Source organism: Mus pahari, chromosome 1, assembly GCF_900095145.1.
Source record: "Mus pahari chromosome 1, PAHARI_EIJ_v1.1, whole genome shotgun sequence".
NCBI classification, from domain to species: domain Eukaryota; kingdom Metazoa; phylum Chordata; class Mammalia; order Rodentia; family Muridae; genus Mus; species Mus pahari.
The window spans coordinates 112,865,529-112,884,790 of record NC_034590.1 but is presented as its reverse complement, the minus strand read 5'-3'; the positions used below and the strand labels follow the sequence as shown (position 1 = coordinate 112,884,790).

General features: G+C 43.5%; 1 protein-coding gene and 1 non-coding gene across 4 annotated transcripts in view; both read left to right on the top strand.

Moving 5' to 3' along the window:
• The first annotated feature begins 1,796 nt into the window (after positions 1–1,796).
• Nap1l4 (nucleosome assembly protein 1 like 4) overlaps positions 1,797–19,262 on the top strand; it is a 35,347-nt gene continuing 17,881 nt past the window's right edge. For 2 of the 3 annotated variants that reach the window (XM_021198062.2, XM_021198080.2), the window contains exons 1-8: positions 1,797–1,874; positions 9,257–9,287; positions 10,905–10,963; positions 12,950–13,049; positions 14,192–14,333; positions 14,497–14,583; positions 16,439–16,570; positions 18,298–18,369. In XM_021198062.2, coding sequence (XP_021053721.1) covers positions 9,274–9,287; positions 10,905–10,963; positions 12,950–13,049; positions 14,192–14,333; positions 14,497–14,583; positions 16,439–16,570; positions 18,298–18,369 — 606 coding nt within the window. In that variant the 5' untranslated portion in view covers positions 1,797–1,874; positions 9,257–9,273. Of the gene's footprint in view, positions 1,875–2,118; positions 2,170–9,256; positions 9,288–10,904; positions 10,964–12,949; positions 13,050–14,191; positions 14,334–14,496; positions 14,584–16,438; positions 16,571–18,297; positions 18,370–19,262 lie in introns of those variants that run through there. The other variant, XM_029536668.1, reaches the window with a different exon arrangement.
• Positions 18,999–19,125, top strand: LOC115062905. Its single transcript, XR_003842812.1, has one exon. It is a non-coding gene; the product is annotated as a small nucleolar RNA SNORA54 (small nucleolar RNA).

Here is a 19,262-nt window from a genome sequence, read left to right as displayed (position 1 = left end):
GTCTACAGAGTGAGTTCCAGGACAGCCAGGATTACAGGATTACACAGAGAAATCCTGTCTCCAAAAAAAAAAAAAAAAAAAAAAAAAAAAAAAAAAAAAGTGCTGTCTGCTCTTCCAGAGGTCCTGAATTCAATTCCAGCAACCATATGGTGGCTCACAACTATCTATAACGGGATCTGATGCCCTCTAATGTGTCTGAAGACAGCTACAGTGTACTCATATACATTAAATAAATTAATAAATAAGTAAATAAATAAATCTTTAAAAAAATATGTTGGGGGGACTTTTACAGTGCCCAGAGCATTATTAGAAGAGGGTGTATGTGTAGTTCAAACCAAATAAGTCCCTGGCTACCAAACTCTTTTCTATACGTGTCTGATTTAACCACATCCGTTCCCCAAATAAAAATGTAGTAAAAACCCAGTGGTGGTGCTGCACGGCTTTAATCCAGCACCCGAGAGGCAGAGGCAGGCAGATTTCTGTGAATTGGAGGGCAGAACAGAGCGAGTTCCAGAACAGCCAGGGCTTGTACAGAGTAACCCTGTCATGGAAAAGCAAAACCAGCCACCAACCAACGAAAAAACAACTTCTATCTTGATGTATGTCAGAAAAAAAGTAAGTAAAAACATACGAGCTTATTTACTTTCTGAATTTTGTAAATGAAACTGTTCATACATAGTTCCAATGTAAGGATGAGAGAGAATTAATACAGTAAAACAATGCTGTAAACCTTCTGGCCTTCAGTAACCACACTTCATTTTAAGTTTTGTTTCTTTTTCAGACAGGGTTGCATGTTGCTCAGACTGGCCCTAGACTGGCTACATAGCTGGAAGTGACAGACTGCTCATTCTGTCACCTGTATCTCTTATCTCACAAGTACTGGGGTTGAAGGCATGCATGCTGCACCACCATACCCAGCTTTGTTTTCAACTACCCTGTTCGTAGAATTTGTTAGGAAAACACACATTATATACAAGCAAGTTATTTATTCTTATCAGATGTTGTCTATTGCTTCAATGAAAACACCGTGACCAAAAAGCAAGTTGGGGAGGAAAGGGTTTATTTGGCTTACACTTCTATATTGCTGTTCATTACTGAAGGAAGTCAAGATAGGAACTCAAGCAGGGCTGGAACCTGGAGGCAGAAGCTGATGCATAGGCCATGGAGGGATGCTGCTTACTGGCGTGCGCAGCAAGCTTGCTTTCTTACAGAAACCTACCCACAATGGGCTGGGCCCTCCCCCACCAATCATTGAGTAAATGCCTTACAGTTGAGTCCTATGGAGGCATTCTCTCAAAGTTCCCTCCTTTAAGATAACTCTAGTTTGTATCCAATTGACACAGAAAACCAGCCAGTACAGATGTGCTAAACTTTTGTATCAGAAGGGTAGTCCTATGCCAGGCAGGCACTGTAGACAGAGGGTCAAAAGGCCTTGAGAAGTAGGCGGTGCTTTTCCCAGGCCGGGGGAAGGCAGGGAGTCGTAAGTAATCTGCAAAGAGCACTGCTCATGGGGTCCAGGAAGCTCAAACCCTAGAGGTTGTAGCAAGCTCAAGCTACAAGCCCAAAGTCGTACACACGCGCCCAGCAGCCCCTTTAAAGAGGCACGGAACTGCGCGTGCGCCGGAACACACGTCACTATCTACATATACCTCGCGGGCTTAAGCTGGGCGCCGTGCCCCCTCAACAGATTTTGATTGGATACCGCCTCTCCTAGTGCAGTTGATAAACAGCTCTATTGTCCATTCGTCGCCCGTTTTGCTCGCAGAGGGTGGAGCCCGACGATACGGCCAATGGCAGGTGCTTTTATTGGCGACCACGGCGGCGCAGCCCCGGAGCGAGCTTAGGACGGGCGCCACTGCCGCAGGAGGCGCGAGGTGCGGTGCTGGCGGGTAACGGCGCGGCGGGCGGCTGGCGAGGGACTGGGGCGGAGGAGGCGGAGACGGGGAGGGGTGGGCGGCGCGGGCAGGCCAACGCGCCATGGCGGCGAGCAGAGGCGGGCGGCGACCGGGTCAGAGGTCCGTGTGGCGGGTGGCGGCGGCTGGCGGGCCCGTCCCTCCTCCGTGCAGCCCCGCCCCCGGCTGAAGGTCAGCGCGCTTTGTTCCCGCCGCCCGAGAGCCCACGCGAAGCCGAGCCGGCGGTTCCTTGAGGGGACAAGGCCTCCCCAGCGAGGTGGGCCTGGGTACGCCTTGCCTTAGACCGCGCCTGGGAAGGAAGGGGTCTACTGGGCCGCCGCCTCGCCCTTCCGGGCTGTGCACGCTCTCCGCACTGTGCCCTGGTCAGACCTCACTCTCTGAGCCTGCGGTGGAGGCGGAGCCAGCCTAGTGACACACACTGAGCCTTCAGACCCGGGCGCCCCTAACGGGTTCAGGGTCGCCCGCAGTACCCCTTCTCCCAGGGGTATCCTCGGGGCAAGTTGGCCCGCACTTCCTCCAACTCTGCTTCGCTGCCTCTTGGAGGAATTTCCGCGGTAGTTTCCGGCGCGTACGGTGCAGTAACGAGCATATGCGTATTCCACGGCAAAAAGACTCAAGTTCAAGTTTTTGGTCCAAAAGTTACATGCTTTTAAGTTACTGCCGCCTTCCTGTCATAGTAGTTGCTTCCTCTCAGTGACTAATCTCTGCTTACTACACACCAGGGGCTCCTTTAAGCTCCTGACGTGCCTTAACTCATTCACAATAATAACGTGATGTAGGTGCAACAGGCTGACTGTGCCTTAGCAAGAAACGCCTGGGTTCTGAAGTGGTTCGATTTGTGGAATATTTGTAGGTTTGACAGATGAGCGTCCCTAATCAGGAAATCCAAAATGTGCTCGAAAAGAAATGGATTTTGGGATGTTCTGATTTTTTTTTTTTTTTGGTATAGGAGTGTTCGACTTGTGTTGCAAATTAAGTCCCTGATAGGTTAAGTGTGATGGTAGCTTGTGTCTAAATTCAAATAGATTTAATCTGGCTCAGTTTTAATAATGTTTATTATTAAATAAATAACGTATTGAAACAAATACCATTCAGATGAACAGTAAGATTCAGAGAAAGCAGGGCTTTGATAGGACTATAGTCCAGAATTGAAGAGGGATGGTTCACCTGTCAGGTAGTCTACAGCTGTATCATTTTATGCCTTTAACTAGATGCTGTAAAACTCAGTTGTCGGTCTCTTTTTTTTTTTTTCCCCTCTTTTTTTGACCAATATTGGTTCACACTGTCATAACATCTAAACACATTTTGATGTTTTAGCTTTAAATCCCGAACTGTTTTTCACAGTTAATGTAGAATAACTGGTGAAAATAATAGCGATTTTATCATTTTTTAGAAATTCTGGAATTTTATTACCAAAGTTCTGGGGGGAAATGTATATATTTTGGGATCTTCTCAGAAATCATGACCATTATGGCTATGAGCTGGCCATTTGGCTTTGTGTAGTTGAGTATATAGAATATACCAGTGGGCAATAAATAATTCTCCTGCAGGGGTGGTATTCTTAGAGATGAGGTAGTTCACCACTTTGGTCTGACTTTGTACTTGAGTCTTAAAATGCCCCAACTAAGATAGATGTGGCTATATACACCTAGATTCCCAACTGCTCTGAAACTGTTTAAAATCTGTCTTGGAAACACAGCAAGATCCTGTCTCACTTTTTTTTTCTATTTGCTTCTTGTTAGTGAAAGTATACTAAGTCCCTGCTAGCTGTCTTTATGTTGTGTATAAAAGTTTATGTTGTATTTGTATAAAAATAAAATTGCCAGTACCTAAAATTTTGGTTTTTTGAAAGAAAAAGAAATTCTAGGCAAGAGAGTTAATTTAGGGGTGGTTAAGAACATTGGGTGCTTTTGCAGAGGACCTAGGCTTGAGTCCCATACTCATAAGGTGGCTTCTGATAGTCTATAACTTAAGTCTCAGGGTTCCAACACCCTCTTCTGGCCTCTGCAAGTAGTGCACATACAAGCAGGGAAACCACCCATCCACATAAATAGGTTAAACATTTCAGAAAGGGTGGTTTAAATCTGTGAAGGGCAGTGTGAAATAGGCAGACCGTGAGTTCTTTTGCTGCCTGGATCCAGGCCCAGGTGGCCTGTTTTGAAAAAGAGGCAGTAGTAATGAGCTGTTGGGGACTTCTAGCCTGTGAGTGCAAGGCTTTTTGTTTACTTAAGAGGAAGTGTAAGTGGGCGTGTTGACTTGTATCTGTATTGCAGCTCTTAAAAGGTAGAAGCAGGAAGCTCAAGGCCAGCCAGCACTACTGCAAGAAAGATGAAGTGCATATAGGCATTTAGAATTGAAGCCGATGCCATCTTCATCTTGCTGTACCTGTTGCCGAAGTAGAGCAAGGTACTAGGGAAATAGCAGGGACTTCCTTCTACCCCAGCCTTCACTAGGGACTACCTGATAGTGGTAGTATGGAGGCTTCCTAGACCACACTTGGAACCTGTTATTAATCATAGATCAGGAAGCCTGTTTTGGTGGGTAAAAATGGGTAACTAGCAGAGTCTTGGAATGGATTTTTAGGCATTTTGAAGACATAGTTGATGGTAGCATAGATTTGTTTTCATTTAGCAGTCAGGTCTCCTCTGTCTTCTGAGAGGAAGCTCATCTGCTTTACTTTGATCTGCTATTGAATTTTACAATAACAGGAGGCATATTGTATTTTTATAGTGTGAAAACTACAGAAGCTGGCTTTGTGAACTTTACCTTTTGATTCTGGCTGCTTGCTGCACAGCCTTAAATTCCTTTTTTCTGTGTTTTGTCAGCTGTTGTAACAATGTGCTTCCATTCTGTGTCCAGGAAACTCAGTCTAGTGAGGTAAGATTAGCTCTGAGCTTTATGTACAAAAAGATAATTATATTTATGATTTAAGTCATATTCAGTTGCTTCACAGTAACTTTGTGTCTTATTCATGCAAGATCTCCAGTCTGGGTCTCCAGTGTAAAGTAAATAGTGCGTGGTTTTGCCCTTCCTGCAGTGGGAGCAGGTGAGATCAGATGTGGGAGGATACTTTTGAGACACCGGAGTCTTGGAAGGTCGTTTGTAATTTCAAATATGGGGGAAGAAAATGCCTCTTAGCAGCAAGAAGAGATAGCCAGTGCTGGATTAAGAAAATTGTCCTGATATCTGCTTGTTCATATTTTCATAACTTTTCCAAATGCTGCAGAGGTACTTCTACCAGAGGAGCATTTTGCTTGAGGGAAAAAAAAATTTTTTTCCTTTCTTCCTGAAGCCTGGTGATTTGGCTTCTAGGAATCTCTGGTGAGATGACCTGCTGTTTTCTGCTGGAGGTGTTTCATTCAGTACATGTTGTAAGCAGATGTGACTAAGGAAATGTCCTCACCTTGTGTCTTCCAAAATTGCTTAGGATAGGCCAAGATTTTCAAAGGGAGTTCAGTACCATGGTACTTACATGCAGGGATTAACTGGGCCAAGATACCTGGCTACCTGTTTCATGCCAAGTCTTTTGAACTCTGTATTGAGTCAGTGGCATGCTCTGCCCTCCTGCAAGTTTTTTTTCTTTGGTCCTTGGCCTCACTAATGAGAAGTTTCAAAAGCAAGCAGAAAAGTACCACCTAGCACCTGCAGTGACCAATCTAGTGTATATTGGATTGCTTAAAAATAATACAGGCTAACAAGATGGCTCGGCTGGCAAGGGTGTCTGCTGCTGGCTCCACATGCTTAAAAGGAGAGAACAGACTCCTGGAAATTTTCTTCTGACCTCTATGTGTATAGCATAAACAACCTCCCTGCGGAGTGGGGGTGGAGAGGGCTTTCCTGATTCCTTCTTAAAACATGTCATTCCTTTGTCCCTTTGACATGATCCTAAGTTGCAAGTCAGTACTCCTGTAGGACCTGATTACAGTTCCTTGGCTTCTCTGGGTCAGCCTGCCATCTTTCAGACTGAACCAAGTTACTGTGCTTTAGAATTCCTTTATATCCGTGCACATACTTGCATGTGTGCTGGAAGTAGAAGTCAGAGGACAGCTTCTGGGTCTCTGTTCTTTCCTTCAATATGGACTCAGTAATCAAACTCACATTATCAGGCTTAATGACAAGCACTTTTATTCACTGATCCATCTCTCCAGGCCAGTTTCAGTTATAGTAATCATGTGCTTATCTTGTGTTAAGGCTTTGAAGACCTTTGGCTTTAAAGTGTAGGTTTTGTGAAGTGTGATGCCACTCCACAGCTTATGCCTTTCTTTGTCATTCAGGAGTGCCAGTTTAGGTGTTCATGGTTAAGAGCACTGGCTGCTCTTGCAGAGAACTTGGGTTTGGTTCTCATTACCTTATGTGGTGGCTCAAAACCACCTATAACTCCAGTTGCAGGAGGATCTAGTGCCCTCCTCTGGCCTCTTTGGGTATTGCACATATGCTACACATGCAGTCAGGCATTCATATGCATAAAAGGTTTGTTTGTTTGATTTGTTGGTTTTTTTTTTTTTTTATCTTTAAGAAGTGGTCAGTTTAAATTTGCTATAAAAATTTAATGTTTTCCTTCTGAAAGTTTTTTTGTTTGGAGTAAAAAAAAAGGAAATGAACCTAAAGTTCTGTATTCTATTAGTATCCCCTGATGACTGTCATATCTAACTTGATTGTTAGGGGTTTTGTTTATTTTGTGTTTTAAGAAAGGTTCTTTTGTAGCCCAGGCTAGCCTCTAATTTGCTATGTAGCCAGCATAACCATACCTTCCAAGTCCTGTAATTACAAGTGTGCATCATTATGTCTGGCTCTTGATGCCTTTTAAAAGTAGTTTGCCTAATAAGGCAGTAATAAAACCAGTATTAAACCTGTCATTTTAACCTTAAAAACAAGATGAATGTTTCTCTCAACACCTGCATAGCTCTTTTATGACTTTCAGTGTTTGGTGCTGGAGCATGTGCTGGCACTTTTCCTTGGTTTCAGTGTGCAGAGGATAGGCTCACGGGGCAGGATAGTCTGTATGAATGTATCAGAGATGGGCAGACTTGCTGTACCACTGTAGTGAGGTAATTGACCTTCACAATTGCTTCAAGTGGGCATGGCTTCTGAGTCTTTGGTGGTGAGACTCCTATACTGAGGATTGCTGTACAAGTGGGAAAGGGTGGTGGGCTGGGAGTGCAGTCTTGAGAAGCTGCTGTTAGTCATAAGTAGGTAATGGGGTACTGTAACTGTGGAACCAGAGTGTAAGGAATGCCAGTGTGTAACCAGCTCAGTGTTTATTGCTCATTCTCTAACCCAGAAATATTACATGAAAATCTTGCCATCTAAGTTAAGATTATAGCAAGGGTTGGCAAACCACATTTGACTAAGGTGTTCAATGGAGACCTCAAACAAAAGTATACGGTAGAAAAGCCTTGTTGGACAACTGGGCAATAGTGTTTGCTGGGATTGAGAATGGTTCACTTTGTAGGGTAGATGTAGGAATGTACATCTGTGGCCAGTGAGTTTGAACTCCAAAGATCTAGGGTGTGAGGAAGGTTCTTTAGAGGTGAAGCTGAGTGTGGGAAGCTGCTGTGTTGCTTTGGGTTTGGTCATGTGCAGTACTGTTGTTGTCTTACTCTTTTTGCTTTCATAAATAATTTTAAAAAGACTAGTCATATGTACTGGCTGGTTTTGTGTGTCATTTTGACACAAGAATTATCAGAGAGGAAGGAGCCCCAGCTGAGGAAATGCCTCCATGAGATCTAGCTGTAAGGCATTTTCTCAATTAGTGATCAATGGGGGAGGGCCCAGCCCATTGTAGGTGGGATCACAAGTGAGCTGGTGGTCCTGAGTTCTATAAGAAAGCAGGCTGAGCAAGCCAAGGGAAACAAGCCAGTCAGCAGCATCCATGATGGCCTCTGCATCAGCTTCCGCCTCCAGGTTCCTGCCCTGCTTGAGTTCCCTGTTCTGACTTCCTTTGGTGGTAACAGCAATGTGGACATGTAAGCAGAATAAACCCTTTCCTCCCCTTGCTTTTTTGGTCATGGTGTTTCATTGCAGTGATAGAAACCCTACCTAAGACATGTGACATGTTTTTGTGCATTTTGAGTTTGTTTTGAGACAGGGTTTCCTGTGTATCCCTGGCTGGCCTGAACCTCAGTATGTAGACATTTGCCTGTGCCTACCAAATCCTGGGATTAAAGGCATGAACCACCTGCACACATTTTATTTTGAAACAAAAACCTAATAGAAAATTCAGCTAGTTAACTGAAACAGTTGCCCATCACTCTTGCTGGAACTGTTTTTCCTGTCTCCTGTTTTCCTAGCAGGAGTATAGCTTTCAGAAGGTCTCATTATATATACTTGGCAAGAGTGAGGGGCTTTGTATGGTTGTCCTTTTTTTTTTTTTTTTAGATTTATTTATTTATTTATTTATTTATTTATTATATGTAAGTACAATGTAGCTGTCTTCAGACACTCCAGAAGAGGGAGTCAGATCTCATTATGGATGGTTGTGAGCCACCATGTGGTTGCTGGGAATTGAACTCAGGGTTGTCCGGTTTTTCAATATCATAACTTACCCTTGAAGTAAGAAGGCTGCCTAGAGATCAAGTATTCTTACAGAGTGGTCGTGTTGAGTGTCTCATAGTGTTTTTACAGTGTGGGTGGCATAAAAGATAGATTAGCATTATTCTGTCTACATGAGAGACAGTTCAAACAATATGCTTTTGAATTATTGAGTAAGTTGCTGTGTGGATCTGTTAGGTTTACTATAGAGAGAAAGCAGATTAGGATTCTGTTTTCTTACTGTGAAGTCTGGTCACTTTAGTGTCAGTAAGAATGTTTTAGATCTAGCTCAGTTTGTAGCATGCATGGAGCCCTGGATTTTATAACAGCCCTGCGCAAGCCTAGCATGCTGGTATATACTTGTTATCCTAGTACTGGGGATATGGAGGCTGAGGGTCAGGCGTGCAGCGTCATCAACTACAAAGCAAATTGAAGGCCAGTCTGGGCTACATGAGACCTTGTCTCAAAATTTTCATTTCATTTTAATTTTGTTTTTTCACATGGTCTCACTGTGTATCCCTATTTGTCCTAGAACTCGCTATACCTCAGACTCAAGTGATCTATTTGTGTCTGCCTCCCAGTTGTTGAGCACCACCATGTTCAGTGAAACCTAGGTCTTAAGTGTACCTGTCTATGAGATTAGACATGTACCTGCTCGTATAACTTCAGGTCACATCAGGCATTTCCATTTCCTTCACCTGCAAAAAGGTCTCAACTGCCATGACTGGTGGAGTGCCATCGTGGTGCTGGAAGAGTAATAGAACATTTGTGTGTGTGTGTGTGAATGTAATTGTGAACTTTCTCATTTGTAGGGGACAAAGGCGTTCAGATGGCAGAAAACAGGTAAGCCAAAATGGACTTTGTTTACTAGATTTCAAAGTTTAGGCATGGAGCTAAAGCCCACTGTATTTCAGGAACTAGAATTCAAAGTTAACTAGTTTAAACTTCAAGTGGTAATGTCCTTTTTTCTCCCTTTTGCTGGCAAAGAAAATTGATCTCACCAGCTGTCTCAGGTGAAGTTTCTGTGCTCCCTAGCCTTTAATCCCTATTTCCCCACCCTTGGTGAAGGCATGTCATTAATCTGACATACCTACCAGGGATCAGGGAAAGGACTTTTTTAGTGGGCTATGCAAGGGCAGTGTTGGTTGAGTGTTGTTTTGATTTTTTTAGTTGGTATATAAAGTAATAGATTTTAATCATGGCATTTTCATACATGTGTGTCATTAATTTTGTTCATAATTGCCCTTCATTTTCCCATAGCTCCCTCTGCTTTCATGTCCCAGAGATGCACTGGAAGGGCTTGTAGAACTTTGTCTTCAGGAAGGTATACGTGGCTCTCCGGTAGCCAGTCAAGCCTGTGTTTGTGAAGCCATTGTTTTAGTGATGCTGCATGGTTGGCAGAACACTGTGACCATTGCATCTACTGTACAAGGCTACTTGTGTGTTCTGCTGACCAAGGGGTAGCTTGTTGTTCCAGTGAAGTGGTTTAAGCACTCTAGACCAGTTATATCATCAAGAGATTGACTGTCAGAATAAAAATTAGCAGACTGGAGAGATGGCTCAATGGTTTAGAATGTGTACCACTTTTGCAAAGACTTAACTTTTTGTTCCCATCACCCACCTTAGGCAGCTCACAAACTCCAGTTTGGAGGATCTGATGTCCTCTTCTGGCCTCCATTGGCATTGCACATAGCCACATATGAACATACTCATAAACATAATTTTTGTTGTTGGGTTTTGTTTTTTTTTTGTTTTTAGGACAGGGTCTCAATGTGTAGTAGCCCTGGGTGGCCTAGAACTCCCTGTGTGCACAAGCATGGCTCAAAATTCCTAGAAATCCACCTGCCTCTGTTCCCAGGTGTTGGGATTGAAGGTGTATATCATCATACATGGCACATACAAGGATTTTTTTTTTTTTTTGATTTTAGAAATTAAAAATGAGGCATAGTGTGGTGGTACACAATTGTCACCATAGGAAGCCAGGACTACTGAGTTAGACCCTGTCTCAAAACAGAAAGGAAAAGTTAAGAAGCGTTGGCAAGGGTTACAGATTAGACCTATGTGGAGCAGCCTTTGTATTGGGTCTGAGGAAAGGGAGCTGGATTGATGTGATCTTTTTAGATGGGAGGAAGTCTCTCCCTTAGATGACACATATCTATCTGTGGTGTCTTTTTTGTTTGTTGTCTCTCTATGTCCTTGGTCTCAACTGCCATGACTGGTGGAGTGCCATTGTGGTACTCTGTCTGTCCCGCAACTTACTATGTAGACAAGGCTGGCCTTGAACTCACAGAGATAAACCTGCCATTGCCTTTCAAGTGCTAGGATAAAAGGCATGGTGCAGCATGCCCAGCTAGTGTTGTCTTCACCTGACCTGGAGTCTCTTGCTGTACAGATCCCTAATACATTGGAAAAACACTGAAAATGCCAATTGGTGCTATCTCTGAGTTTCTGTTGTTTTAGTCTTTCAGATGGAGGCCCTGCAGATTCTGTGGAAGCTGCTAAAAATGCCAGTAATACAGGTCAGTGCATTCAATACAGGATGAAGCAGCGATTATAGAGGGTTTCCATATGTGACTGGGGGTTTCTTCTCCAGAACCACTTTGTTACTATAAATGATCTGAGTGTCAGAATGTTAACCAGACTAGCACCCAACTTTCCTCTCCTGCTTATCTTGAAGCAAAACCTAGATGTATGTTTGTGTATGTAAATTCACATGCAGTCATGTACAGTGCTCATCTGATTGAATACATACACACACTAATAATGATAAAATGAAAAAAATCTTGACTGTCTCTGAGCAGGGTGTGCAGACCATATAATTCCAGCACTTGGGCATCCAAGCAGGAGAATCTTAAGTTCCAGGTGGGCCTGGATTGTATGAGAGAGGAATTATTCAACTCCATTACCTAGTGAAGGACAGTTCCTATTCTCTTGGTGTCTCTCTTTTTTTTTTTTTTTTTTTTTTTTTTTTTTAAATTGGGGGAACATGTTCAAACTAATAGCTCAGTGTCACAAGTTCAAACAAAGGCGTGTGAGGAGGTCAGAGTGCTTTTTGCAGGTAGGTTTGGGTGGGGAAACGGCTTTCCAGAAAAGAGGGCAGTCTGGGGAAAGCCATCTCTTTGAACTAAGTGGGTGAATGCTTTAGAAGCTAATCTTGTCCTTGTCCCTGGCTTCCAAACACCAATGGGACTGGGGAGCAAGGTATAACCAGAGTTAATTACCAACCCCTGAAAGTTGGTAGTCAGTGATCTCAGGGACCTAGGCTGGCTAAAGGGCAGGAGCCTCTGACTGTCACCACCTACCCACTGGGGTGATAAAACAAAGATACATTTTTTTGTTTTGTTTTGAGCAGGGTTTCTCTGTGTAGCCCTGGCTGTCCTGGAACTAGTTAGGTAGACCAAGCTGGCCTGGAACTCAGAGATGTACCTGCCTCTCCCACCCCACCCCCACCCTCCATCCCAAAAGATACTTTCTTTTTTTTTTTTAGATTAATTTATTTCATGTATGTGAACAACAGTATGTATACTGTTGTTGTCTTCAGACATACCATCTGTAATGGGAATCCAATGCTCTCTTCAGAACATACTAGAAGAGGGCATCGGTGGTTGTAAGCCACCAAATGGTTGCTGGGAATTGAACTCAGGACCTCTGAAAGAGCAGTCAGTAATCTTAACCTCTGAGCCATCTCTCTAGCCCTTAAAGATACTTTTAAGATACAAGTCTCTAAACAAGTATTTTACTATATTTAGAAATTAGGAGCAAAGATAAGTAAACAAGTATTGGGATTTATATATTTGTTTATTTTAAAGTAAGTGTGGTCTGGGGTACTACAGTTTCTTCTTTTTTTTTTTTTTTTTAAAGATTTATTTATTTATTATATGTAAGTATACTGTAGCTATCTTCAGACATTCCAGAAGAGGGCATCAGATCTTGTTAGGGATGGTTATGAGCCACCATGTGGTTGCTGGGATTTGAACTCTGGACCTTTGGAAGAGCAGTCGGGTGCTCTTACCCACTGAGCCATCTCACCAGCCCTACAGTTTCTTCTTATCTGGACCCAACACAAGCCTCTTTTCTTATACAGAATTCTGACTAGGTGATGTGTACTTTTTTGTTTGTTTTCTGAGATCTCTTTGTAGATCTCTGTGTATCCCTGGCTGTCCTGAAACTTATGTAGTTTAACCCCAGAATTCAGATTGCCTGCCTCTTCTTCCTGAGTGCTGGGATAACAGCCTATGCCACTGTCCCCAGCTGGGAATATATTTCTAACAGACATTTGTGGTAATAAGGATTTAGCCCCAGGGCCTCATATGCTAGGCAAGTAGTGTACTATTGAGTTACAGTCCAGCACTCTTATGGGTTTTTTATTTTGAGATAAGGAAGGTCTTGGCATGGCATTTCCTTACTTAGCCTTTTGAGTAGCTTGGGTTGACAAGCCTGAGATCCAGGTTGGTGTTTGGGTTCTTGGCTGCTAAATAACTCTTCTCATTTCCAACTCCTCATAGAAAAACTCACAGACCAGGTGATGCAGAACCCACAAGTGCTGGCAGCTTTGCAGGAACGTCTTGACAATGTCTCTCACACTCCTTCTAGTTACATAGAAACGTAAGTACATAGCCAGTTAAGCAACAGAACAAACATCTTTGTGCCTTAGAGGAGCAGCAAGTGTGTTACTCATAACTCAGGAGCAGCTCATCTGCTTGGTAGTGCACAGTACCACCATGTGGCTGGTAGAGGACTCAGCTAATAAGCTAGAGTGCTATCTGGCCAGCTGTAGGACACTTGTACCTTTACCTTTGTCAGGAGGCCTGTGTCCTGACTCTGTTGTATGGTAGAAATGAGACATTGCTTCTCAGGGCCTCCCTGTCTGCCTTCTGGATGAAATGAGCCACCTCAAGCTCCATGTCCAGTTGGGTAAGGCTTAGCTGTTAGAATTGGAGGAGACACTGCACATTTCCTTGTGTCCGTTTAGAAACCTTTCTGGGTTTACTCTACTCCGTGGGTACAGTTTGTTTTAGTTCTGTTTGGCTTTCCTTGTTTGTTTGTTTATTGGTGGCGTAGGTAGTAGGATGTAGTGAGGGGGTTGAGGATGGTGTCTGGTTTTCTGGGTTTGCTCACTGAGACAGAGGCACAGGGTGGTGATAGCTTGTGAGAACACAGCCTCACTTATCTGTCGGGCCAGCACTGCCTGCTTATGTGGACCTGTTCAAATTTGCTGAACATGTTTTCACCTGATGGCATTACTTTTCAGTTTTAATTTAAACAATTTTATAGGATAAATTCTTTCTTTCTTTCCTTTCATATTCAAGACAGGGCTTCTCTGTGTAGCCCTGGTTATCCTGGAACTTATTCTGTAAACCAGGCTGACTTCAGTACTCAAGAGATCCACCCACCTCTGCCACCTGCGTGGGAGTAAAGGCATGTGCCACCATTGCCCTGCATGGTTTTTATTTTGTTTGTTTGTTTTCCTTTTGATTTTAGGAGTGCTCATACAAACAAAGAAAAGAAACTGTGGAACCAAGGCAAAGAAACTCTTGGCTGGTGCCATTAGGAGAGAGAATTCTATGAGGTTGCCTATAGACTTCATCAGGGCCTACATGCCTGAGTCCAGCAAGCAGTCCATTCTTTTCTGTTGTTGGCTTGTTTGCAAGTAGGGTTTTAGCAGCTCTTTCTAGTCAGGGTGCTTATGTATGTGTATATGTAGGTGTTTGCTGGCACTAGGTGTTTTATTTCCTATTCTCTTGTAGTTTACCTAAAGCTGTCAAAAGAAGAATTAATGCTCTGAAGCAGCTCCAGGTGAGGTGTGCGCACATAGAAGCTAAGTTCTACGAGGAAGTTCATGACCTGGAGAGGAAGTATGCGGCCTTGTACCAGCCTCTATTTGACAAGGTACGTGCTCTTAATGTGCTTGCTTCATGCAGTAACTCCTGTGGGGTGAGACACGGTACCACCTAGGGAATTTGACTGTCTTTGCAGAGGCCTGTGTAAACATCTTAGCTTTTGAGTTTGCAGAGAGCCTAATGTGCTGATGGACTCTTGACTTTTTATGTAGAGAAGAGAATTCATCACTGGTGACGTGGAGCCCACAGATGCAGAGTCAGCGTGGCACAGTGAGAATGAGGAGGAGGACAAGTTGGCTGTAAGTTTCTGTTGTGCAGAGTTATTTAATCCTAGTTATTTTTGTGGTATTGGGAGATGACCTCAAGGGCTTGCTCTGCTTCATGGTTTCTGTCTACAAAGCTTTGTAGAGTGGGACTACAGTAGTTACCGTCTCTCCATTGGGTGCATGAGTTTATGATGACACTGGTATCTGAGGCAGTGTGCTCAGTTGCCATGACAAGTGAGTTACTACCCCTTCTTAGTGGTCTGTGCAGCATAATTGAAATACAGATCAGGCAGGCAGTAATTGATTATAGTGTGCAAGGCATGGTGGAGCATGATTTTTTACCTCAGCATTAGAGAGATAGGCAGACAGATTCTTGAGTTCCAGGTCAGCATGGTCTACATAGTGAGACCCTGTCTCTAGAACAAAACTAATCAATGAGAGTCCAAGGCTAGAGGAGGTGAGGGTTACAATGGGTGGGAGCTGCACATCTTCCTCCTCAGTGGGGAGGAAGGCACGTGTCTCGAGGGGCCATCTGGAGCCTCATGCTGCTTGTCCTCACTCTGTCTTTAGACCATCAGGTAACTGAATGACCAGCATTATGACATCATACCCACTTTCTGTGACAGTCTCATCCACATACCATGGAAAGTTCTAGCATGGTACAAGGTTAATTTTAACTTGTATTTTGGTGGTTTGTTTGCTTTGCCTTTTTTTTTTTTTTTTAAGGTACTAGGGATGTAACCCAGAGGCACACATGCAAAAGGCAAGTGTTCTACCACTGAGTTACACCAAAGCCCCTGTCTGCCTAATTTTGTGTTTAGATAACAGATAGCTTTAGAACTATCTTTCAGTGATCTTTTTGGAAATAATGTTTAATTTTTATGGTTATATGTAATGCTGGGGTTGTTTTGTTTTGTTTTGAAACAGGGTCTCATTATGTAACTTGGGCTGACATGGAACTCACTGTGTAGACTAGGCTGGTCTTAAACTCACACAGATGGCATATGCCACCACACCCGGCCAGTGCTCCACTTTTAGACATTGGCAGAAGAACTTGATTGAAGCTGTGGTTTTACATTAGTTTGTTCCTAATGATCCAAGAAAAGCCCATTTTGATGATTTAAAGATCTCTGCATGTTGTTCTGACTTAATAGGCATCATGATAAGCATTCAGAATCCATTTGGTTCAGCTTCCTTTAACCTACCTTCCTCCTGAGGCTGCGTTCTAAGTCTCCCTTCCATAGTACTTCATGGCCTATCTGAACACAGTGCTGGTGTTTGTTCAGTACATTTACCCTCATTACCCTCATGCTGTTTCCTGGGAACTGCATACCCAAGTTGAGCAGTGTGCTGATTACAGTGCTCGTGTAGCAAACATTTTCCTGGGGTTTGTGTGCTTGTTTTGTTTGTTTGTGAGACAGCTTTGGCTGGCCTGGAACTTGGTATATAGACAAGATTGCCCTCAAATTTATGGCAGTCTTTATGCCTCTGCCTCTTAGATGCTGGAATAATAGGTGTCAACTACCATACCTGGCCTGAATTGGGGCTTTCTTTACATTCTTGGTAATGGATGTAACTCCATATATGTGTCTGCTAGAAGCTGTTGCAGTTTTCGTTCTTGTATGATGATAGGAAGCTCACCAAGCCAAACTGAACAGTCTTTCACAAATCTGGTGGCAGTTAGACATCTTTTTTTTTTCCCCTCGATAGGCTATTCATTGTGAAATTATACTTGGACATAGTACCATGAATGCGTTTTCCAACTCCATGGTTTGGAAACACAGGAGGAAAAAGGAAATTGTGTAATGGCTCTTAAAATAATGTCTGACAGTAAGTCCTTGAACTGTGTTAAATTTGATTTCAAAGACTTTTAAAATCTGTTTTGTAGGGAGATATGAAGAATAAAGTAGTCATAGCTGAGAAAGAAGCAGCATCAGTGGAAGAGCTGAACCCCAAAGGCATCCCTGAGTTCTGGTTCACCATCTTCAGAAACGTGGACATGCTTAGTGAGCTGGTGCAGGTGAGGGGCTTCTGCCTGGTGAACAGGTGGGTTGGGGGAGACTGGGGGGATGCCCAATTCTTGTATGTTGAGAGCTTGGCTGGTGGTAGTTACACGCTGCTTACCTGGGTGCTGCTGGGATTCATTTTAAGATGAATGAAAAGTCTCCTTTTGGGGGCTGGCACTTGGGCAGCAGCAGCCCTGATCCCTAGGGGCTCTAAAGACCTTTGTTGGAGGAGGCCAAATTTTCTTTGGCCAGGCTTATCATTCTGCCAGTTCTGCCCATACCAGAGCTTGAGAGGCTTTTCTCCTGTGCCTCCTATAGAGCCCAGAACTGCACACCAAGACCTTGTTCACAAGGTTCTTCCTGTGAACATGGAATCTGGGGAGAGGTGTTTCAGAATCTCCTCACATGATCCATGTATGCCCCAGGTGGCTCATAGTCTTGTTTGGCTTTATGGGATGGGAAGTATGCATAAAGGAAGGGGAGGGGATTTGAGTCAGCCTGGTGGGGACTTTTTTTTTTTTTTTGTGGTCTTGGGTGGTGTTGCTCACACTGCTAGGTGGGGATAAACCAAGTAAAACTCAGTTGTAATAAGGGTATAGTTTCCAGTATATTATTTAGGTACTAGACTGCTTATCTCTTGGTGTCACTCTGTTGTATGTTTGGTCTGGCCAACTTTCTGGCAGCTCTGGTAAATGTGAGGGTAGGGGCATAGGACTCATGGTAACATTGCTTTGCTTTTGGAGAGAGTGCTGGTACTTTAATGAGAGTGTATGTGCATGTATTTACTCCCACACCTCCATATTGGTTCTTGTCTGATGTTCAGACATCCCATTTGGGGTGGCAATAGATGCATGATAGGCTGCTGGGATGGCCATTCAGATCAGGTGCATAGCGTGGTAGGCATATTGGTGTAGAGTTCATGCACCTTTATTGGTGTCAGACATGTGACTGCTTTTGGTGTGGTCTGTTTTTTATTTTGTTTTTTGGTTTGTTTTTCTAATAGCTAATAGGTATGGTTTGTTTTTATTCTGTGATGTTTAAAAAACAAACCTCAAAATTGGGACGTGGCCTTTAGTGGCCTTAGTTCTTAGAGGTTTGGAACTTTAAATCCTGAGAATCAGTGTCAACCTCAGGGTGAATGAATTAGCATTCTAACCTGTAAGTAGTATGTTATTTCAAGAATCCAAGTCTTCATTCCTTTAGCTTTTTCTCATGTAGGCTCTTTACTGTACAAGTCTAAGCAATAGTCACTGTAAATCATAGAGCAAAGGGAGCTGTTGGCTCCTGTATGTTAGGCTTTGACATATTCTGTGTTCTTACAGAAATGGCATATGCAGATTTGGGATATTAATTATCCCTAGTTAATACTGCGCAGGAAGGCCAGCAACTAATTTAGCCATCTCCCCTGATGCCAAGCCTTTTACTTTGTCATTTTAGATGTTGGGGGCCAGAAGTCTTGGTTGGTGGCACTGTGCCAACTATAGGGTCAGATGGTAGCAGGAGAGCATGGGACTTCCCTGCAGCCAGCATTGATGACACTCTAGAGACAGGTGGCAGCTGATTCTTGGTGTGTTGCTGCCACCACCAGAGATACATAGTGAACAAATTGACATTGCTTTCCAGAAGTTACTATGGGACAAAGACAGGATGCCAATAGAGACAACCCAGCATCTGGGGCACATGAAGCTATGACTGCCATGAGGGGTGGACTGTTGTTCAGGGTTCTCTCTTTCTTTGTTAGGAATATGATGAGCCGATCTTGAAACACCTGCAGGATATTAAAGTGAAGTTTTCAGACCCTGGACAACCTATGGTGAGTAGTGACCAAGCTCCTTACTGATTGACTAAGGTGCAAAAGATCTGATTTTTGTCACTCAGAGTTGGGCAGCCCTGAGGATGCCTGCTCACCAGACTTCTCTTGCTGCTGCAGTTGGTAATGGGCACATTTGGCCATTAACATGGACCATATCATGTCCCAAAGCTGAGTAGCCAGCTGGATACAGGCTAGTGCCAAGTTGACCTTGCCTTTACTGCTGGGCTGTGGTTATCACCTGGTCATCCTCTGATTTAGTTGCTGGATTTTCTTGTTTGGTGGAGAAGATTGACATACCATACTTTTCCTAGGTGTGTCACATGGGAAGTAGCAGGACATGGTGGCATGAGTTCATAATCCCAGGAGGGAGGTGGATTACTTGAGTATAGGAATCGGGATCAGCCTGAGTCAAAGCACAGTGAGATCTCTTCTTAAAAGAATGGGAAGAACATATACAAACATGGACAACACTGGTTCAGAAATCCAGATTCTAAGAAAAGTAACTTCCTTAAAATAACAAACGTAGATGTGACTGAAACTACCCCAAAACAGCTTCAAACATGGGACATGGTCTGGCCTCTGGGAAGATGGGCTTACTAGGATGTGCTAGGCTGGTGCTTGCTTATACTCAGCACTGTTCGTAACCTGTCAGCCTTGCTGTGGCTGGTGGGTTCCATTCCAGTGCTACAGGATTTCCAGTGACACGTGACTGACTGGCTGGCTAGTGGCTTTCAGTTTCAGGTCTTGGAGACACACTGTTAAGAGGAGATAGGCAAGGGATCTTGAGGGAGGAAGCTAGAGGTTTTAGTCGTCTCATTTCTATCTTAGTCCCTGGCTAACAGGTGGAGATAGGACAGTGGGTGGTATTTCTTTTTTTCTTTTTTTTTTTTTTT